General features: G+C 40.7%; 1 protein-coding gene across 1 annotated transcript in view; it reads left to right on the top strand.

Moving 5' to 3' along the window:
• The window catches only part of LOC139723255 (uncharacterized), a 54901-nt gene that overhangs the window by 23456 nt on the left and 7686 nt on the right, over positions 1 to 23759 (top strand). Inside the window, exons 19-37 of the mRNA XM_071634514.1 lie at positions 1492 to 1584; positions 2171 to 2402; positions 2763 to 3592; positions 4044 to 4199; positions 4590 to 4829; positions 5406 to 5471; positions 6081 to 6260; positions 6868 to 6963; positions 7431 to 7593; positions 14109 to 14318; positions 16226 to 16476; positions 16953 to 17092; positions 17429 to 17481; positions 18024 to 18214; positions 19056 to 19216; positions 20356 to 20532; positions 21185 to 21350; positions 22016 to 22108; positions 22800 to 22862. Coding sequence (XP_071490615.1) covers positions 1492 to 1584; positions 2171 to 2402; positions 2763 to 3592; positions 4044 to 4199; positions 4590 to 4829; positions 5406 to 5471; positions 6081 to 6260; positions 6868 to 6963; positions 7431 to 7593; positions 14109 to 14318; positions 16226 to 16476; positions 16953 to 17092; positions 17429 to 17481; positions 18024 to 18214; positions 19056 to 19216; positions 20356 to 20532; positions 21185 to 21350; positions 22016 to 22108; positions 22800 to 22862 — 3561 coding nt within the window. The remainder of the gene's footprint in view (positions 1 to 1491; positions 1585 to 2170; positions 2403 to 2762; positions 3593 to 4043; positions 4200 to 4589; positions 4830 to 5405; positions 5472 to 6080; positions 6261 to 6867; positions 6964 to 7430; positions 7594 to 14108; positions 14319 to 16225; positions 16477 to 16952; positions 17093 to 17428; positions 17482 to 18023; positions 18215 to 19055; positions 19217 to 20355; positions 20533 to 21184; positions 21351 to 22015; positions 22109 to 22799; positions 22863 to 23759) is intronic.

Genomic DNA, 23759 nt, shown 5'->3' on the forward strand with positions numbered 1-23759 from the left:
AGTGCAAGTGATTGACAAGTTATCCTTCTTCAATTTAAAGGACAAGTTCACCTTCATAAACATAAGGATTGGGAGAATGTAGCAATATTAGTAGAACACATCAGTGAAAGTTTGAGGAAAATTGGACAATCCGTTCAAAAGTTATGATTTTTTGAAGTTTTTGTGCAGTACCCGCTGGATGAGAAGACTACTGCAGTGTGTGAATAACTTAGATGTCACATGCGTACAACAATATAAGGAAAATATAAAGAGAATTTCACAAAATTCCATCTTTTGAAAAAAAAGTACACATTCCCCTGACTCGTTACCGACAAATGTTATGGGTAATATTATTCCCCCTGCCTTTAGAAAGAGGCAAGTCAAGTGCTCTTTTATTATGCGAAAAAGTGAAAATATGTTGAATTTTCTTTAACATTTTCTTTATACTGTTGTACGCATATGACTCACAAGCTGTAGTAGTCTCCTCATCCAGCGGTTCCAACACAAAAATTTAAAAAATTCATAACTTTTGCATCGATTGTCCAATTTTCCTCAAACTTTCACTGATGTGTTATACTAATATTGTTGCATTTTCTCAATCCTTATGTTTATGAAGGTGAACTTGTCCTTTAAGTATAGTGTATGCCACTTTTTCAGTGTTTAGAGTAATAGCCATGATAAAAATTATGGGCATGCATACTCAGGTTGGATTGGAACGCACATCCTCCTGACTGTTAAACAGGCGCCATAACCACAAGACTACCAAGTATCTGCCAGATAGCCAATGATAGTTTTAATGAAATGAGTAGTTGATATTCATGACACATGCAGTCTTCTATTTGTGAAGGTCTTGTTTTATTACAACCAGAGTAAATTTAGTCTTGTAGAGTGTGAGCTATTGAGGCTGTTAGTAAGTATAGTACACAGAGTCTTGGAACTGGAAAATGACTGAGATTCTCAGCCTCTGAACTTCTAGAGATATGACTACTTTAGATGCTCCAGAGAACTACCTTCTGCTCTTATTGCTACTGAAGCATACCAGAAGGATATTCTCCTGTAGGCAAAGACAACTTTTGTGGCTGCACATCTTGCTAGTACCTTGCAATAATGCCACACCCATGTTGAGGATCCTGTCATCTGTAGAAAGGTCCTGTTGGTACACCATGAAAATTAACAATTTCAAGTAATCAAGGATTGTGTGAAGTATTATTCTGTATCATAATGACATTGTTGTTACTGGTCATTGCTATCATAGATGGAGAGATGGAGATATTCAAACAATGCAAAGATGATAATAATGACACATTGTTTCAGAAACACATCAGTTTTCATGAAGAAATTGTTGATATTGAACAACAAAAGTAAGTACCGTTTATTCTAAAAATCTGTTGCAAGATCACATGGTTTTGTGGCTAGATAGGAATACTTTTCATCCTCTCTCTCTCTCTCACTTGTCAGTCTTCATATCATCACTGATCTATAATGCTTGGCCCTTGATGTTGTCTCTTCCAGGTTTTGTCCACAGACGATTTTGATGAGCAGCTGACTGTTGCCATGCAGAACTATCTTGATGCCAACGTCAAGGTGGATGAGGAAAATAATGAGGTTTGGTTCATTTTGTGCTTCCACATTGAAAGAAGCATTTGTAACATGTATATGTATAGTTCTGTCATTTTTGTTTTCTGGATATACTTGAATATCAGGGACTGGCTGAACTTGAATGTCATTCAAAGGGTCAATAGGGCAATTACTCCCTGGGCAATTCCCCTGGACCCTTCCCCTGACCCTAACCCTAATCCTAATCCTGAACATTATCCTAACCCTAACCCAAACTCCAACCCTAAAACCTAACCCTAACCCAAATCTTTACTCTAACCTTATCACTAACCAGTAATTAGCCGGGGGGTAATTGCCCTTGGGGGGTAATTGCCCTGATACACATTTAAACTGTACACAACACATCTTTTTCAGCGTTGTTTGGACATCCATCATCACAAGTATCTCAGCAAAAGGGAAGGCAAGCAGAAGCTCTCACAGGGAAAATTAGGATGAGCAAAAAGAGAAGGGCAAATTCCAATTTCAATACATTGTGATGATGTGGTTAGTCACATTCATATTTCAAGAGTAACTTGTTGTTCCTTATGCTGGTGCTCAGTGTCCTACGACTTTGTTTTCCCCCATTCTGTACCAGATCTCCATACCCCAGTGCATGGACTGGTTCCGCAAGGACTTCACCGGCTCCACCCTGCCGACCAATGTCCACCATGGGCACATCTACATGGGCCTCCTGCACGTCATTCAGCCGCATGTGTCTCGTTACCTGGGCGACAAGCTCGAGAACTACACCATGAAGTTCCTACCCAGGCACATAGAGGTGGAGTCCAGCACAGAAGCTGCAGCCAAGACGGTCGACTCCGAAGCAGGTACTGGAGGTGGCATTTTGTAGTGTTGGCAGCACACAGATAGTTTGCCTCGAAGCAGGAACCGGTGGTGTTGTGTAATAGTGTTAGGTTGTGTGTATCCGTATCCCAACATAGCAATCTCCTATAGTGTAATTCTAATCTGCCACTCAAAGATGGTATGAAGAATTTGTGAATGAGGTTATCCTGTCTGTGTTGTTTGATGGTTGTAGCCAGGTGTAATCATTCAAGAAATTAGCCTTTTTGAGTTTGTCCTGTCGTGGGAGGCGTTATCCTCTAAGTCAGTAATAAGTGCTAAAGCCCTCATTCGAGGCTTTTAGAGTTAATATTTGTGTTTTCTGTGTGCTCTTTTTGTTTAAATAGGCAGAAGAAAGACTATTCAGCGCTCAAACTCTGTGAAGTTCAAGTTAGTGGTGACCCCATACAACCACTCCTTTGGATTTAGATTCTTCAATGTGTCAGGCATCAAGGCCAAGGCACCGTCTCACAGGCGAAATCTCTCCGTGCCCAAGAACTTTGAGACTGTAGCAAGCAGCCCTGGTGATGAGGAAGAGCACCCTGATCAACCTCCTTTCCAAATGACGGAGTCCACCCTCAAGTACCTCCATGCAAAGTCCAAGCTCGTGGCATCGCTGGCCGGTGCCATCAGCGGCACCATTGAGGAAGGAGTGGACACTTTTGCCAAGGACAAGTCCATCGATGAGGACCTATTACTCCTCTCCAGTGGTGGCACTCCGAAGAGCCTGGTGTTTGAGGAGACCTTCGGCAGCGACAGGGTCTACAACCCCTGCCTTTCCACCCTGACCAAGGTGCTCCAGCACCTGGCGGGATATCCCGTGGTGCAGCAGTACGTCCAGGCCTTTTTCGGAGAGGTCCTTGCCATGGCGGAGAGTTTCCAGGAGAGCTGCAGCGCCAACATGCGGGAGGTGCGTGCCAGCCTCCTGGCCGACGTCCGCTCCATGGGTGTCCAGGACCTGCTGCGGGAGGCCGTCGAGATCCTGGTGTCGGCCTGCCAGTGGGACGCGGTGCTCCGGCTGGTTGGCCTCGCCAGGAGCCTGGTGGGAGACCAGGATCTGTACCGAGCCCTGGCGGACTTTGCAGCCTATTGCGCTGGGAATCAGGTCAAGCCTGTGCAGGGGTCGGCATCGTCGACCAAACCGACGTGGCAATGTTTGCTGACCATCAAAGACAAGGTGAGATCATTTGCAAGCTTTTGTTGATCTTTTGGCAAGTAAGATGCTCCTTGTGGCCATTCCTCTATCACTATCATTAAATTACGAGCATCCTAGCACCGTTTGTCAGGTATTGAAGAGTTTCTATACACCACTTTCCACATGCTTTGAGGATCTCTATCCTTCTATCATTCCATCCACATCTATCGTGCTTGGTCTTTCCTCCTGTCTCTTACTCTGTGGTCCTAGATATCAACTTGCCTCTTTCTATCCTTCATTGCACTTATGTGTCCCCACTATTTTTTTTTTAGTTTCTCCAATCTTTGTCATACTTCCTACCTTCTGTTCTTCACTGTTTGTTTGTTTGCTCTATTTCTGCATAGCCTTGCCCCTCTGACCTGCCTAGGGCAGCTCATCTATTCAAGATTCACCTTGAATGAAGGTGCTAACTTCTCTTCTTTCTTAACTGCAGGTGCTTAGAGGTCGTGCAGTACTAGCCTCCCTGGACAGCCTCCCCATCGAAGCTGCTCTGGAGCTGCTAGAGTGTTGTGAGTCACACTCGGGGAGAGAATCTGCTTTGCAGGCTGTCCTCAACACTAAGCTGCAGCAATTGAGAATATATAAGGAGGTGAGGGGAGTAGAAGTACATTATAAGCGGCTCTCGCACTGCCAGAATGCTGTAAAGAACAATGATTGACAAATCCAGAAAAATGCTAAAGGGCAGCTGAGTTAATATTGCGTCAATATAATCACAGGTTGGCTCTTTTAAAAAGTAGACACAGATGTTGTACAAAAGGTTATTGACAAAGAGTCAAAGAGGTTAACACAGAAAACAAAATAGGGTCTGCAGTGCAATGACCTCAGGAAAATGTTCATCTCCACTTGTCTGTCAGGGTATGGTGCGTACAATACTCAGCATGAAAAGAAAAAATTGAGGGAAAGTGAACTTGAATTTGTTGCTAAGATGTAATAGCTATATACTTGCTCTTTGCCCCCCCCCCCCCAACCTCCCTGGCAGATAACTGTCCATGCCTTGAAGCAGGCATCACTGCTGCCTCTTGAGGTTCCACAGGACGAGGGAGAGGGAGAGTCTGACGAACCGTGGCAGGCCACCCGACCCCTCTCCACTTGGCAAGATGTCCAGGCTGAATCCAAGACTAGACCCGACAGCGTGCTAAAGCTGCTCATATCAGCGGCCAACTTCAAGCTGGCCAGAGAGTGGGCGGAGCTACACAATATCCTTGATGACTACCAGCAGGTAGGAAGGATACCTATTCACACATATATTTGTATATTTAAGTCCAGTTTGAGACCACTATATCGGACAGCCAGTTTAAAAAAAAAAAAACAACAACAACAACAACAAGTAGCGGAGGTTAGCAATGTGAGTTTCCAAAAAGTTCTTAGTTCTGCCTGCCCATTCTGCAGCAGCCTACTTTGCCTTGCTTGGTGCTGGTTGCTTTGGATGCAGGTGTTTGCTTGTGACCAGAAGAGCTTGTGAAACATGGAAAATCTCTCTAACTTTTGATGACAATACACTACATTCATTTATAAAAGAAATTGCAAAGATGTTATCCAGGATTATCATGCTGGCATCTCATAGAAGCCTAAAGTGATTTATTATGTGAAAGTATTTTCTGTGCTCTATATTTACAGTGGCCTTTATATCTTCACCCCTTTAGTCCTTCATTTGAATTAAGTGCTTTATAGGACACAGGAAATAAGGTATGTTTCCTGAAAGTATTCCAACAAAAAGAAATCATCATTGATGCCTGATACACGTGAAATGACTGAAACAAGTGTGATGTGAATATGAACCTGTTCCATTTTACAGACTATCCAGACAAAATACCTAGAACATCTTTTGATCAGTGGAACAGAAAATCTTCATGTGTATCAGGTAAGACATGCAGTTCTTTTGGTCTTTGCCATTGAGAAATGTTAATGAAGCAGCCAGGTGCTCCAAAAACACAAAACGAACCTGTAGCTCTCAATGATTGCTACTCAAATGGTTTTTGTATCACATTAGTAGGATCGAAGATATAGCATTCAGACAGAGAACTTGAAACTTACGGAGCCCCTGCAGATATCTGTATGCAATCAATCATAGATAAAAATTAAGATGATGGGTTTTATTCTCCTCATTGCAAAACCAGAGTTGTGTAAGCTTTTTCAAGGCATTCATCACTGAGATGCTAATTACTGATCTGTGCGATAAGAGTGTTACATGTGTTTGTTTGTCCTTTTCTTTGGTACTTGCAAAACATGACGTTTACATCTATGATTGTTTTGTTTTGAGTCTATGTATATGTATAATATGTGTGTGATCATAGATATGAGCATTTGTAAAGTGGATGTAGATATGCATGTTGTCAGTTGAGAAATATAAGGGCATTAAGGTTTCACTAACCCTATGGCATTGACACCCTTATCTTTTTGAAGGGGCAATAGGAAGATGAATAGATTAAATGCATAAGGGATAGACTAATGCTTGCTTCGATGTTGTTAGCTGATCAAGGAGTTGCAAAGCAGTGAGGAGACTGTGGCCATTTGCTCTGAGCTGCTGGAATCCCAGAAGCTGGCGCTGACCAGTGTGGTGTTCCTGGTCCAGTTCCTGCTGACTGACCACCTGGCGGACATTTCCTATGAGAGGGCCGGGGAGCTGCGTGACACTGGAATCGGAGCAAAGGTCAGCATCATTTTAGGGTCAGCTTACCTAACTTCCCAAAGAACAAGAATGTCTGTCTCAATATTGAAGCCTAGATATGGTTCTAGAGTTCTTACGGTGTGTTGGAGTACTGTATACGCTGTTATTTTCGCAAGGGGTTTAATTTTCACAAATTTCGCGAATCACTGTTTGACCGCAAATTTAACAACATGCGAAATTGTCACCCATGCGCTGGTGTAATAGTGCACTTATGACAGCTTCTTGTCAATTCACGAAAACAACATCTCGCGAAAATATCCATGACCTCCTCATTTGCGAAAGTATCTGTATCCGAAAATAACAGCTTATACAGTATCTAGATTCTGATCTCAGAATTTGATTTTACAAATATCCCATGTTAACAACTATGAGGAAAAAAAAAAAGAAATGTACTTCACATCATTGAAGCCCCAGTTTTCTGTAGTGTAGATGTTTGAAAACAACATTTGAGTAAGTGAAAAGAAAACTAAAAACAAAACTGAGGAGTCATGCATCAACATTTCTTTAGTTGATTGATCAGGCTTTGACATTAATGAATTGTATGTTCTATGTTCTTTATGTTTATCTTTTATGCTATGACTGGATCCAGGTCTTACTCTGCCTACCAGAGAGGGTACGGGGTGAGTACCAGGACCTGATGTCTAGACCAGATCTGCTCCTTGAACAGCTCCTTATGAATCTAAAGGTTCGTTTAGTGATTCCATTATATTTCCACTAATGTTTTTCGATTTCTCTCTTTCTCTCTCATTAAGCCTGTATGCGAGAGTAGTGATAAGTGTCAAATTTATGTATTTGAACATAATGCTGTCTTTATGGCCAGATAGCTGTGCATGAACTTGAATATTTTCCCCTGTTTGGTTGTGAAAAATTCAGTATTTCATATTGAATTAAGAGAATGTTTTTCTTTGAGACCCTTCCTCCCCCCTACCAAAACTACATATGTAGAAAAAACAAAACAAAAGTAAAAACAAGAGCAAACATTTGATGGATTCCATTTAACACACAACATCTACCACAACACCCAAAAGATCATTACAATCCATGTAGGACTTGTGATTCAGTCATTTTGGCTGCAAGTCATATCTGATATGAAGTCCAAATCCACCTCCCCATATACCCCTCAACTGTCTCCTCCCCTCCATCTGGATCCAGGTGAACCTCGCCTCCGATGTCCAGTCCACACTCCAGGAGGAGCTCAAGGAATCCAGCTTCCCCTCGGCCACCCTCTCGCAGACGTCCATCAACGCCCTCATCTCAAAGTACGCCCGGGAGGCCATCCGCATCCCCGTCATCCTCCACAACACGTCCCTCTCGGGTGAGTCTCGATGTTGAAGTCGCATTTATAATCTTTATAATAATCTTTATAATCTTTGTATCATAGAGCTGCTGTAATCTGTATCTGAAATATACTGTAACCATGCTCCTTTGTATTACCTGTAGAATGCTAGATATTTAAACTGGCCTTGATGCATATATGTCTGTGTGTATATATTATGTATGTAATGTATGCTGTGTATGCTTCAATAAAGACTTGTATGTCTTTTCATTCGTAGATATCAGGAACAAATGTTGCTAGCCACAAACTTAACATGAAAGGTTAATGTTTGTCCTTTGTTGTGTTTTGCTTCTGTGTTTTCACTAATATCTGACAGAGAAAAATGCTGTAATAGAGAAAGATGTTTAAGAGACCTTGTGACAAAGCCAACTGAATCAAAAAGCTTTTTGCAGAGTACACCCAGTGCTCCAAGATTTATAGTAAACATGGTCTAATGTCTGCAACCCGTATGGATGCAAGAGATTTTACTGTTCCTGCTGAACTTGCTAGGTATTGGAAGTCCAAGAGACTGCAAATGAAAGGACATAATAAGGCAACATTGGTTTAAACTTTTTGGTACCTCATAGTCAAACAGCATCCTTACAATGCATGCCTTGAACTTTACATTTGATAGCCATATGTGATATTTTTTTTTTTCTGTACAGAATATATAGATGTCTAGTTTCATCATTATCTATCCTTTTAGCATGTTTTGAATGTGATTTGAACTCTAGAGCCATCAAATATATGGCCTTTTAGTGAAATAGGACTGTGCATGAAATGGGTCTTTGTTGTATGATTTCCATTCATGTTTATTCTATTCATGTAGTACCCAAGGTCTGCGTGTATACGCGTGTGTTACCATGTAGTTACATTCTGCTGTCTTGCCTTTCTGTAATGTCATGTTGCAGTCTCATTTCGCTCTTATTTAAAGGTTGTACCTTCATTCATAGAGTCTTGAAGAGAGAGGGAAATAAATGTTTGTTGAATCTATTACGCTAAATTCACTATCCTGAATGCATAACCTATTACGAAGAAAGATCCCTCTGTATTCGGGTTCGTGGAATATGCATGAAGCATTTAAGGGGAGTAAAATAGATTTCCTGCAAAATATTCCTCTTTACTTGAATAAACACCAGTACAATATTTGTAGGTGGAGTTTTAATTTTGATCATCCTTTATTGATACACATCACCATCTTCAGTTGTTATGGTGTGGACATCGAAACAACTTGCAAATAAAACTGCTACACCAGTGTATGGCTGAAGTTGTTCCTAATCCTGCATGGCTGCTTTATCCACAGTCTTCTTGGACACTTAATACGTCAGAGGTTTAAAGATTTGGTTTGAAGAAAACTTCTGCACAAAACCAATTTTGTTAATACCAAGGGAATGCTTGTTGCAGCATAACACTACACCTTACTCGCGATCTGTGTGAAATAAACTGCGCAGTCTTACACGGGCACACATGATTTTTTTTTTTAATTGTTCTTAATTTGTAGAAGATTGACAAAGAATATGCACTGATGGGGTCATGATTTTGAATGATGTGATAATAATGGGTGATGAATTATGTATGTCAGATATTTGATTGATGGTAACAGATAGTTTGTCAAAAAAAAAAAAGGTCACTCCATGGTAGCCTTAACATTTGATACCCAATCACTCTGATTTTTGTTGTTGCTTTTGTGCTGTGAACCCCAAGATCCTTTGACAGGGAGTAGCTCAGACTTTGTAGTCATTGAATATGACCCGGCTTTTCCTTCGCATGATGAACCCAGCAGAGGTAGGATCGCCCTCGCGGTACCCGTATGGTTTGCATTGTTTTTCTTTAATATCCCTCTCTTCATCCGGGATGGTAGTAACCCAAGAAATATTTTACGCAACAAATATTGCCCATTTCCTCTGTTATGTTGCCTGTCCTCATCATCATCATCATCAACTTTTGTGTAACCATTGCATTTTACATGGAGAGCATTTAGTTAGTTTATGATTTAATGCGATTTTCTTTGGGTACTCTGTTATCAGACATGGCTAGAAGGTGTAGCTTTAACGGTGACATTAGTGAATTAGTCAGCATACTACTGCACAGGTTTTTATTCAATATTGTACTTTATGGGGCTATGATATTTAAGTACTATGCATCTTCCTTGTAGTAGAACAAACCTTTTGAAATTTTTTTTACTCTTCTTTGTTTTTGTATGTAAAGGAGATGAAGTTTTACAATTCTTTTGATGCTTTCTACTTATTTTTTTTTTAAGTTCATGTGGTAAATGAGAAAAAAACAACAACATACCTGTCGACATTTATGCGTGACTCGTGAGAGCAGCGAGATGAAAACCATTATCAAGGCTTCATCTGCAAAATGTGATCAGAGAAAGTGCTTTACCATACCTTGCTTGCACTTTTAATTTTGTGCACAGTCTAAAGGATAAAATTTTCCAATGCGGAGGGTGATTGCTTAGTTCACCTGGTCATAGAAAGCACATTTCTGTTATTTGATGCCGACTCTTTTTATTTCATTTTTTTTTTCAGTATTCATTGTTTGTGTTTCTCCTTATAATTGGCATTTTTTTGTGAATTCTCACTGATTTTGAGCAGATTTGATAAATGTAATCAGTTCCATTTTATCTCATTCTATCATATAAACACACTGTGACTTTCTGAGATGCCAATTTACTTTTGACAAATGGTAATTCCTGCTGGAATTAATGGGTTAAATCTCTTTTCCAAAGCAGACAAAAATGACTCACAGAATCAGTGTTAAAATATTGTCTAAGTGATGTAAGAACAAGAAAAAATTGTAATGGGAATCTCATGCAACTCAGCATCAAAACAAAGTGATTATGAATAATCTGTGACTATAAGAATTCCTTTATTTAGCCATAATGAAGTTCTAGACCTTGATGTAGAATTACTAGATGCGTTTTCAGGTGGTCAGTATTAACACATTTGTGAAGTGCATTTGCAAGATAAAAATCAATTACATGCATAGGAAATCACATTAAAGCACTGAAGCACTTGCCATGCCCATGAGCACAAGAGCCTCTATATGCACTAGAATTGCTTATGGTATGTTCTTTTTTGTTTGGTTGGTTGTTTGTGTTTAATTTTTTTAGCTTCTGCAATCCTTTAGATGCCACAAATCTGGAGACTTCACAAACTGTCACCTGTTTCTTCAGTTGTGAAGTCGAACATAGTCTGGATTTGTTCTGACTCTGACTGCATAATTATTTTTTTTTCTTTTGTGTAAAACATGTTGATGTGACAGGAAGTGTGCCTGAATATTTAGTCCAAATATCTACCTGATTTGTGACTGCTTTTAAGTTAGAAGAAGTCATACCTGATGCAAATACATAGGAGTCATATACTGTATCATTACAGCGCTGCACACTGGCACCGGTCTGACAATCAAGGACCAGTAAAAATCACTGTCGGACCATTAACTTTTTCAGGAATAAACCAGTGAAAGATGGAAACCGGGTCTCGCTTCATGGCATGCCCCACTGTAACAATAGCATTACTGAATGCCTGCATGTCGAGAATTAGCAATATCCACTGTTATGAACAATGCCTGTCAAGTGTTAAGGCCTGGTTTACTTCATTGAACTTTAAGGACCAGTACACACATGGTTGTTGCCGTTGTTGTTGTTGCCCGTGTGGTCTTTTTTGTTTTGTTTTTGTTTTTGTTTTTTCGGTTGTGGAATGTAGCAACTGAAAAGCATGTTATGTACAATGTATTGAATGAGGTTCTGGAAGGAATGTGGGATGAAAAGGATATCTACCAGTGTGGACATTAATCTTGCATGCACATCTCCATAAAGTATTCAATCTATTCATGTGATACCACAACAGACGGTGATTGTTACATTTGGACATTTTGTTTTTTTAATTCATTTCATTTAATGAAGTATCAAAAGCACTGGGTGAAAAGGAAGTCTACCAATGTGGACATTGAGCTTGGATGCACATTTCAGTAAAGCATTCCAGTGTCTGTGAGACAATGTGGTACAGCAAGTGATGGTAATGTCTTTACATTTAGACATTTTTTAAAATGATTTTCAATTGAGTGAAATATTAATTGCACTTTCAAAAGAAATCCAATCTAGCTGTCTCTTGGGTTTGTACTGAGCATCTAAAGGCAGAGGATTTAAAGAGCATTTAATTATGTTTTAGTAATGACTATATAAAAATGATCCACTTTAGTTCACAAAGTGTTTATTTGCATGACTATATATTTTCATCATATTCTCATTTTTTTCCCCAATGTAATGCTATGTACTAGGTGATTTCAAGTTCAGTGCTAGCTCTGGTAATAGGGAGCTTTAGATTTGCAATGTGGATGTGGTGACAAAGATTTTGTTGGCCATTCTTCTCTCTCCATGCGTTGTGTTACAAAGTACCTTTGGATTTCGCGACGACACACAGCCTACAAAAAGTTAAATGATCCGATCATTGCATCAGGTAGCTCTCTGCGTCATGAATTTGAGCGAACGGTACAATGGCTTAGAACCAACGTGAAAGCTCAGACGATTCCAACTTTAATTAACACCGCCCCAAAGTCCCACAGGAATTGCACAACAAATAGAGTGATTGTGCTTGGCTCAATTCAACTGTGAAAAAGTTAAAGCCATGACTGCTTCGTATTAGACAAAATATGTGAAGAATAACCATCATGCCACAAATTTCTGAGCATATCCAAAACACAACATCTTAAGCTTGCTTCCAGCTTGACTGTGTAATTCACTGAGAAAAGTATAGTTTGTATGCTGGTTTCATGTGAATTTGTGGTTGCATTTCAATCGTAGGAGAGGTCAATTAAGATCCGGAGACCAATTTATCACGCAGAACAGCGCAGCAACACATGCACTGCACTGCACTGCAAAAAAAAAAAGAAACAAAAAGATCGTCTTTGCAAGAAAAATGTGGCATACTGATTGTCTTGTATCAGCTGACGTTGCTTTGAAGGGTCCTTGTCACATGCAGTAATTCATTTTTGTCTTGATCAATGATGCTTTGGCAAATGACAAGTTTTGATGAAGCACCCAGTAGAAAAGTTCGGCCAAACTCTATTTTGTGATGAGATGGTTAATTCATTTTGTGATGAGATGGTTGGTTAGTTTTGAATCAGCTACAGAATTGGATTTCTTTTGTGCTTTGTATTTTTTTTAAAATTTGAGTTCTTATGTTTCAGCAGATATCCGGTGTCATTTACAATGCTTATGAAAGTACACTGTATGCTGTTGATTATTGTACGTTTTACTATCCCCCTCCCATCTGCAAAAGGCAGAGAAGTAATGAAATTGCAGTAAATGGGAAATCATTTAACCTTTAAAAAATGCAGATTTACATGCTTCTAACATGTGACACTATATGAGTTGACTTTACTCTTCGCTTGACTTTTAGTTGTAGGCTGTAAAGATAGGTTTTGATTATGGTCTTATATTCTCAATAATTTAAATTGCAAGATATTCCTACAAAGCAACAACATACCAAATTCAATCTTTAATGTAACCTGCGAGTTCAACCAGAAGTTATATAGAATCATACTGCACAAGCTAATATCCCCAGTAACCAGTCAGTAACCAGCCAAAGTATAAGATGTACGACAAAGATTTCTGACACATGGTGTTTAGTTTGAGGAGCAGTTGTCAGACATCCCAATCCTCTTTCCCACCTCTATATCTAAAGGCTAACCCTACCCTCAACCCCAATTCTAACCCTTACCCTAACCCGTATCCCTTATTCCAGAACCAACCCCAAGCCCGAAACCCAACCCCATCCTTAACCCATCCCCTACCCCAAGCTCAAACCCAAGCCCAAGCCTAAATAAAACCTGACCCCTAACCCCATTTCCTTTTCCAAACCAATCCCACCACAACTCACACCCTATCCCAATCCCTGACCACAACATCAACCCCTCCCTAAACTAAAAAATAACCCTTACCCCATCCCAAAATCTAAGCAAACCTGCACTTAACCCGTTCTGCACGGGAACCTGGTGGCCTGCGCATTAAGTCTATGGGCATTTCAGAATTCAGTATGGAATGGGTTTATCTCAATCCCAACCTCAACCCCACCCCAAACTCGACCTTTGCCCTCAACCCAACCCCAAGCACAACTCAAACCACACCCTAATCCCACCCTCAACCTCAATCGATCCCCAACCTCAACCTTAACCCATCACCAACCTTAACCCATCACCAACCCCAGCCCCAACCCCAACCCCAACCCCAACCCCAACCCCAACCCCAACCCCAACCCCAACCCCAACCCCAACCCCATCCCCAACCCCAACCCCAACCCCAACCCAAACCCAAACCCAAACCCAAACCCAAACCCAAACCCCAAACCAGCCCAGCCCAACCCTAACCCTTTCTCTTATTCCTATCCTTTCTTCTGAGTTTCTGCAAATCCAAACCAATTCAATACCTCAAAATCGCTCCAGTGATCTTCCCTATCAGTCGCTGCCCCTGATATCCCAATATTTCTTCTCTCATTACTGCCACAACGCAGACACCGACTCCCTCCTGAACCACAGCCTCAGTATCGCCTCCTACGCCTCTACCCTCTCGCCCCCTGGGATGTCCTCCGCGGGCCGAGGACGTCAGTTCCTGTCCTCCTTTAGGGCCAGGCCCCCCTCCCCCTCCCCCTCCACCATCTCCGCAGCCTCCACCACCTCCTCCTCTGTCCCCATTCCGGACAGGAGACGAAAGATCATTAAGGGTGAGTGGCTCCACGTTCGGTCAACTCTTGGTCTCTGGTCTCCAACCGTGTACAGTGGTGTTTCCCAGTGGCTGGATATTGGTACCTTTGACTCAAAGGCAGTTCATTATTACAGCCTTCCCTCATTTTTCTTGTATACCAATATGCTGTTGTTCTACTTATGAGTTATTACGCACAAATACATGCATAGATGGCACCTTATAACAACTTTCATGCAGAGGAATAGTAGAAATGTTAGCTAAAGGGTGTATCTCACTGGATAAGACTTTGCTGCAATTGTTGCAACTGATGCGAATTATGCAACTTGAGAGACACACACACAAAAAAAGGCTTGCTCTCTCACCAAGAAGGAGACTCTATGGTGACTTCAGAGATGTCTCCAAATGACATGAAAATTCATACGTCTGCAGTGGTGGATCCAGAGGGGGGCGCACTGGGCGTGCGCCCCCTCTTTACTTTTGGTTAAAACAAAAGAAATAAAAAGAAAAAAAATTGGGGGTGCATGCGCCCCCCTTTAATTTTGCAAAGGCGCCTCCCCTTTACGGAATTCCTGGATCCACCCCTGGTCTGGAAGTCGCTGAGATATTTCCTTAATAGTTTTGGGGACGTCTCTGCAACATCTGCAGTACGTTGCCAAGGGGTCACTGCAAAGTCCCTTAAACGTCTCGGAGACCTCACAAATAGACCTCACCGAGATCTTGTGAAGACGTCTTTTTGACCAGCTGGAGATTCGAAAGAGTCTCCAAAAAATCAAACATGTTCAATTCTCTCATTACTCTCCGGAAACTTGCTACATTCCAGGAGATCTCGCGGAGATGTCACAGAGATTTTTGCGCTACCTCTCTGCGACCAGGGAGACTCTAGTCGCTACCAGGTCGCCAACTAGTCTACAGCCCAATGAGATACATGCTTTAGTCATTGTTATTGATGTATTTGTAACCTCAAATATAGGGCAGAACTTTGGGGGTTTTTAGCCTCACATATAGAATAGAACCTTTTATTTTTTTTTTGCCTTAAAAAAGAGCACATAGCTTAGAAATGCTTAAAGTAGCATAGTATTATAGTAACATAACACAGTTTCTCTTGGAATGTTGGCACAGTCACAAATTCCGAGGGATCAAAACAACATGCACTTTTGTTTATGACCAGTGTAATTTTGTACTGGCTCTCTCACCCAATTGCAACATAGGAGCACAACCATGAGAACAGAGATCTCCTCCATGGCCATCATGAATGACAAAATGCTGCCAATGCCATACTTCATGTTAACTTTGTGCTTATGCCTTTAACCCAGTTTTAGATATCTATATAAAATGTCTGCATCTGCCTATCATTATTTTTTTACTTGCAATATCTTAGATGTGGGAAATGTACATACTAAAGAATTACTAGCAGTTATCATATCTTGCAAATTTTATGCTTTTGAATTGCCATGTCTCATTTGCATGGTGGGTGAATTTGCATGTGCATGTGTACTAATATCAGTAATTATGTGTATATTCCTAAGATTTCAGATTTTTTTTTTCATGTGGTCAGGATTTTATATGTTACCTGTCTGTTTTGGTGAAACTATAAATTCTCACTGTGGAGTCCTGGTGTATTTAAACTGATGATTATACTTTGTGACACACTTGCACAGTTCAACACATGTGTAATGATTGATTTGAAGGAAACAGCAAAAATGATTATTACATGTATTAGTCATGTGAACGTTATGGCATGGTCCTATTGTATGGAACACTAGCTGCCCTTGTGTGGCCATTTGTAGCAGGTGGGCAGTGCAAACAGGTAACCACCAAGACTGCCATACATTATTTCATCAGCTGATGCTCTTATCACTTGAGATGTCCAGGGTGTGATATAACAAAGTGCTGACTTGAGATGTCTTCATTCACAACAATCCCAAGGTCCCCAGCCCAGCCCGAACGTGTCGGCTCCACTGTCGCGCCGGTCCAGCAGGGACAACCTGACGGGTCAAGTGGGCGACCAGTTCGCCTCCCCGCCCACCATCTCTGTCCTTCCCAACGTGCCAGAGAAACCGGTCGCTCCGTCCGCGCCCGCAGAGTTCCAGCTCCCCTCGGTTCCTCCTCCAAGGAGCAAGTGGGTGCCGGACGACAGGGTCACCAACTGCATGGTGTGCCAGGACCGCTTCAGCATGGTCAGTTGATTTGTGGTAGTGGCAGCGGTGTTTGTGATGATGAATGGCGATGGTGTTGATGGCAGTGATGACGGGAATGGCAGTTGGGATGTTGGCCATAGTGGTGATGATTATGAAGGTTATGGTGATGTTGGTGATGACGACGATGTTAATGGTGATGAAGATGATGATGATGGTCAGTAACTGTGGTGAAAATGATGATAACAATAATGCTGCTGATGGTTATGATGATGTTGGAGATGCCTACTGTTTACTTTTTTTGCCCAAAATACTGTAGGTTTTGTGGATAATACTGTCTTTCTCAAAAATATATGACTTCACATGTCTATTTGCAGGAAAGGTAAAAATACTGGTGGGGGCAGCATTCTCGCGGACAGTGTTGTCCACAAAAGACTAGTGCTTAAAGCATTATACGTGGATGGTCGAGATTTGAAACAGGACTGTTTGATGGCATTTTTCTCGTCTATCCAATGCAGTTCAATCGTAGGCATCACTGCCGACGGTGCGGTCGTGTCGTCTGCTGGAAGTGCTCTCAGCTTCGCGCCATCGTTGACGGTTATGGTGATACCCCCGTCAGAATCTGTGACCAGTGCTACGAGAAATTCATCACTCCCAGGTGCGCCCATGTCAATTTCATGTGTCCTTTTTTTGTGCCACATTTGCTTAGGATTAAAAGGGGACTTTTTAATGCTTAATTTTCCAGATCCTTTGATGTCATTGTAATAAGATATGAAGTGTTTTAGGAACATAACATGTTCTTTTAGGATGCTGGGAATTTTGTCTGTGATTTTGAGAATCTGTTGCATTTGAATTTCCCATGAAAAAACAAGAGAGCACCATAATGTTCGCATATTTCACTCCAACAGCATCCTTTAGAAGAGCTGAGATTGTAAATGGTAGTTCCTTTCAAGTTCTTGTCAAATTGTAGCTACCTACCTTCTCTTTACCTCAGGCCCTCTGCAGCATCTCAGTCTCTGGAACGGCGAATCAAGGAGAAATTCAGTGGTAAGTTTTGCTCATTTTGCTCCAAAATGTGAAACTTGGGTTGAATGAGAGGGAAAAAAAAACCAACAACCTCAAAACAAATATTGGAGGAAAGGAAACAGTCATTGACATTGAGGATCAATTCACAACGAGGTTTATTTCTCATAATCATGGCTCAAATTGTTGATTGCCCATGGAATATTTTTTCTTGTCAAACTATGTATGTGTGTAAGTAGTGCTACTCACAGGGAACATTTAAAGCTTAATTTTGTTGAAGAATGGAAGATACCGTAATTTCATCAATACATATACTCTGTAAGAAATGCTAACTCTAGAAGATTTGTTTACCTTCATGCAATGGTCCTTTTGAGTAAATCGTAATGTGAACCTGTCAAAATGCCCCAAATCCCATATCCCAAATCAGCCCTGTTTACTTTTGAAAATTGCATATTTTCAGGCTGAACAGTAAAATATATCTTATTCACTCTCTTTGAGTTTTCTTCCACAGGCTTACATTTCATTTGTAAATGTGGATCCCCTCCTTTCTTTTCTTGGACCCCCAGGAGGGCATGGTTCACCCAGTTCCAGCCGCAACAGCCCCGTGTCCAGGTCCCAGACCCCGATGCGGACGCCCGAGTTCAGCCTCGGCGGTCAGGGGCTGGCCGAATCCCAGTACAACCTTGTGAGCGACTGGAGGCTGACGTTGGAGGCAGCGCACAATGAGATAGTCAGGGAGGATTTCTACTATGAACAGGTGAGGGCCTTTGAAGGCCTAAGACAAAAAAAAAAATATGCATATGTATAATTGTACACATATTTTAAATCACTTAATGCAATAAATCTGCTTGATGATTGTACATTGTAAGTCATGAATGTGTTGACGAAACAGTAAAAGTGGATATATTTTCGCGCAAGTAATTTTTCGCGCTCGGCCAGGTAAGATGAATTTTTCATGTTTTTAATTTTGCGGGATCAGGACATTAACTACTGGAACATATGGCATTCAAAAATATTTGCATGCTTTTATTTGTGTGCTAGCTTCTGGATGCGTGAAATGCGCGAAAATTTCCATTTTTACACTATCCCCTCATCCTTTTGATTATGTTTTTACAACTATAAAAGAAGTCCACCAAAATATGTGTTTTGTTTTGTTTTGTTTTGTTTTGTTTTGTTTTTATTATTATGGGTACTTGCCCTCCCACATTAGTCATCATGATATGTATATCATACATCTTGTATATTTTTATTGCCACAAGTTCTTGGGGCTATGAGCTACCAACAGGGATTTAGGTATGTGGGACTGACACTCACAAGTGCATTTTACAAGGTGGGGAAAAACTATACTGGTATTACAATCAGCTTATCAGAATTCGTTAGAGTTGTCTATTCAAGTTGTTTTCTTGTGCAAACAATATCTGTTCAAAATCTCTTGTCTTAACACTTTGTGATTATGAACTAAGAACATGCTTTTGTTGTACATTTTGCATGTATTCTACTTTGAAACTGCATGCATTGTTTTGTGAGTGATCAAATGTAGCAATGCTAGACTAAAGTCCCTCTCTCTTTCTCTTACTTCCTCCCATGAATGGCTCCAGGCCCCCAGTACATCTCTGTGCCTCTCAATCCTGGAGCTGCACTCAGACCCCGGGGCCTGTGGCCACCTCCTCCTCCAGCTGTGCCAGGAGCTCTCTGAGTACCTACGCCCCATCAGGCCTGGTGAGACCAACGCCGAGGTGGACTACAATCTAGTCTTGAGGTACGGGTCCCCACCTGATGGCGTAGAAAAGGGCCTGAGCTTCTTTCATTTTCTTTCCTTGCTTTTCCCCTCTACTCACTCTTCTTCTTCTCCTTTATCCTTACATTTCTCCTCCTCTCGCCTTTGTGCCTCCCTTTTCTTCTTCCCCAGCCTTTATCAATTTCTCCTCTCTTCCCCCTCACTCTGTTTCTCTCACTCTCCTGTCCCCATATCCTGTCTCAGACTCACACTACATGTAGCACTCTCCCTCTCTCAACATTCCTCATTCCACACACCCTCTCTTCTTCTCTTACCCTTTTTATTAGCTGAAAAGGATTGTGATATGTCAGTAATGGAGGATATAAGGTACATATACATGTATGTAAACCGGGTTTGATTTCTTTTTTTCACTCAACTCTGCCTATGTTGTAATATGATTTATATACGTGTATGTATTGCCACTTTTGATGTTCTGATGATTTGTTGTTGTTGTTGTTGTAATGTTTGTATTTTGTTCGTGTTTTGCATGATGTAATTCATTTTGTCTCACTGTATTTTTATCCCTGTAAATCAGATGCAATTCAGCCATTCGGCTGCGGAGCTTGATGATCAATAAACGGTTCAATCAATTCAATCAATATACTTTCGGTTGAGATGGGGCCTCGCGTTTCCAATGTTTTTTTAATGATTTTTTGAGATAATAAGAAAATTGTTATGAAATATTAAAGAGCATATGATTCTAAGAGGATTCCAAAGTTTATTTGATGAACATTGGTTTTCAAGTGGCTGAGATATCCAAAACAAAGCAATCCTAATAAAAGATGGGACCTACCTTTAATCAGGATTGATTTATTTTACTTTGTTTTTGGATATCTCAGCCATTTTGAAACTGATTTTCATCAAATAAACTTTCTATTCCTGTTAGAATTGTATGCTCTTTAGCATTTCATAAAGTGGTTTTTAAGTATCTCACAAATAGTTAAAAGCTGAATCTTTACCTCAACCAATACTATACCATCCCTTCAAGATGCAATATCCCCTTTAAACTCCTATCAGTGCTTTTACTTCCTCTGTGCCCATTCCATCAATGATGTGTGTTGTTCTTTCTTCATTTTGCTACTTTTCTCTTTTTTTCGGTGGTGGATTTGATGTCCCCCCAGCATGATGCGTAACCTGCTGCTGAACAGCAAGCTGAAGTTCCTGGGCTCTGGGGATGGATCAAGCCTGGAGCTGTGTGACACCTACCTGGGCCACGTGGACCTCCTCAGCCTCTTCGTTTCCTCCAACTGTCCCGATGTCCCCAGCATCCAGCAGCTCACCACGCCCGACAAGGCCAGGTAACCATGGTGACCAGCAAGTGTGGTCTGGATCTACCCAAGGTTTTTTTTTATTGTTGCTGTTTTGTTTAAAATTCTCTCATTCTATGTAGAGTTTCTTAAGGGATTCGTTAGGTGTTTTTTTTTTCGTTTTTTTTTCATCACAGTCAGGATCTGGCAAGAGATTTTGTTTCTGTTGTGATTCAGGCAGGCGTCATGGTTTCTTCATTTTTGCAATTCGAACTGGTCACTGGTTTTTAACGAGGGGTATGTAATGATATGACCAGAATTGAATATGATGATAGTCATTACAATGATAACTGGTTACTGTTACATACGTAATGTGACCTTTCTTCTATAAATTATTGTTTGTGATGAAATTTGCTGGTTTTCATGCCTCAGGGCTTCAGTTAAAGATTTTAGCTTCTCGGGCACCAAGCCCTCTGTTTCATATCTTTTAATTCTTTTTTCTTTTCTTTTTTGTGTGTGGTATTTTGCTTTGTTTTGTCCATGTGTTATGTACTTGTTGTGTACTATTTTGTATGTTTGAGGTATGACCAAATGAATTACTTGAGGGTTTTGGCATTACTACCATGTTGTCAGTGCTTGCAGATGATGCATTTTGTCAATCATAACTTGTTCCATCATGGGATATGTCTGTATATCTTTGCAGACGGATCCGTGACAAGCTGGTCCTCGCAGAGCGGCTCTCCCTGGCCATGGAGGTCTCCACCAAGTGTGGCCTGGAGCCGGGGGCCGTCTGGGCAGCCTGGGGGCTCAGCTGCCTCCAGGCTGGGGACTACCAGGCAGCCAGGGAGAAGTTCTCCCGCATCCTGAAGGTACGCTAGCTGTCGCCGCCACATCATGTTGACTTTTCGTGCGGGTCACAATTTTGTCTCAGCCAGAATCACCAAACTTCCTTTGTCCCTGATTAATATGTTGCATGCCTTATATTATTGTCTACTGAATGAGAGAGCTGTCATGTGTTGCTCACTCAGTCACTATATTTCAAGTGTCGGTGCACTTCTGACAAATGGGGGAGGGTTTGTATGGCTTCTAATCAATATGTAATGTTATATTTTTGTTTGTGTATGATATTTAAACCTTCTCATAAACTAAGGCTTGCTTTCATCATATTTCTTGGGGATAAGTGAGAGCACTTATTACAAACAAGAAAGCAGTTGGAAGAGAACAAGGATTAGGTTAATTTCCCCCTCCCTGTTACTGTAGAGCAAGATACTTTCGCAGCATGAAATTTTTTGCAAATTGGAGCCGACAGTGTTTTTCGCAGCATGAAATTTTCATGAATTGTCACTGGCATTCAAGGCATATAGTGCAGAGAAGAACTTTTGCGTTCATTTTAATTTTTGCAAATCTTGGCTCTCTCGCGAAATTTGTGAAATTAAAATGTACGCGAATATTCCTCATTTTACAGTAGTCATTGGTAGCTGTTGTTATATTACATGATGACTATGGATAGATTTCCCCCCATGATTTATATCAGGTACCGGCGGACAAAAACCAAAGCCAGAATCCCAATCAGCTTCTCCAGGACATCATTCACACCCTGGAGCAGACAGCGAATCAGACTCTGAGGGTGAGTCCTTTCTCCACCTCTTATCATTTCAATTCCGCTCCATATAGCTGTCTTTACCCCACCAAGTATAGGGGGAAATTTTATTTCAAAAATTATCATGATTGTGTCATTGAAGTGGCTCCCCTGAATTTCATTACACATCTGATATGCAGAAAGAATGAGATGGACCTGCATGGATTCATGGAATCTGCACAAATTCAGGAAGAAATCTACGAACAAAAAAACAACCTATTTCATATAGAAACAGGAACTGTAATCTTCTAAAGAATATTGCCTATTTAAAAAAGCAGTTATAAACATAGCAATTAGGAAAACTTAGAATTTCTGCACTTTAAACAGATAGCTATACATGAACAAGAAAAGGGATAAAATAATTTTATGTGGTATGTGATGGACTTGATAGGCTAAAACACATTTCTCTTTATTTGGCAGAAAAAGGGATATGGTTATTTTACAAATTCTAGGTGTTCGGTACCTTGTTTTATTAAAGTCAATGTGTAATTGAACTCCAACAGATGTTAGTTCCATGATCTAAGCCAAACTAGCGATCTTCCATAACCTGTTCACTTTTTTAGTATGGACCAGGTGGTCATTCTATCTGTATTTTCTTTTCTTCTCTTCTTTTTTTTCAAAATGGGACCTAAACAAGAATTGTTTTTCATCTTCGTTTCTTTGAATATTTTTACTGTAGGCTCACGACATCTTGGGAATGTCAACAGCCTCAGTCAAGGACTTCATATCCATGGCTCCAAAGGTAAATTCTCATCAGCCCTTTCTATCAAAGCCTGTATGATGTTCTCACGGTAGAGCTTTCTGCATGGTCAGCAACAGTAATTTGTTACCCGTCACAGTTTCTGTGATACGTCAATTTCCTTCTGTGTAATGTCAATGTAGGTCTTGATTCATTCAGTTGGTACAATGTAATTAGAAAACTTGATCAAGTTGGTCAACTAGACTTCAGAGTAGAAGCCATTGTGAACAAATGGTTTTCTACCCATAAGTGCAGTTGACCTAATTCAAGAAGTTTTCTAATTCATTTATTATTTCGATCTCATGTCAGAGCAACTATAGCAGTGGACTTGTTTGAAGACCTAAACAAATCATCCTTGGTATTCTAGTGTCATATAAATGGAGATACACATTTGATTTTGTTGGAATAAAGTACAACGTAACCAACTTATCAATTAAAAAATCAGATTTTTTTGTTGTTGTATAAATTGAAGGCATGTGCTAAGTAGGGCTTCTGTATGGAGAGTCCCTTTGTGTCACCTATGCTCTTTCATACCTTTTGTATGTCCATGCACTTGGGTATGCCTTGTCCGTGCTGTCAGCATTGGCATTCTATTTATTTGCCCCCAAATTTGGCTTTTTATGTGGGTCATTCAAACCATCTATGTTAATTAATACCACAGTCCCTCATGAAGGCTGTGTGGATGCAATGAGGATTAACTTGTCAGTCTATTGGGCAACATGTTTTTTTTACAATTTTGATAGGATGGGGGTTGCGAATAGGTTAATGGGATGCCCCACTGTCCACTGACAGCTGCTGTCAAGACATACATGTCAATTTCCACGAATCCAAGCAGGAAGATGTACCAATAAACAAAGTACAATTGTGGTAAATGAGCTGTTTTGTTAAAGACTCATTGTT

The sequence above is a fragment of the Diadema antillarum genome, unplaced genomic scaffold (assembly GCF_040938485.1).
Source record: "Diadema antillarum isolate AM-2024a unplaced genomic scaffold, OU_Dant_1.0 scf00000183, whole genome shotgun sequence".
NCBI classification, from domain to species: Eukaryota; Metazoa; Echinodermata; class Echinoidea; order Diadematoida; family Diadematidae; genus Diadema; species Diadema antillarum.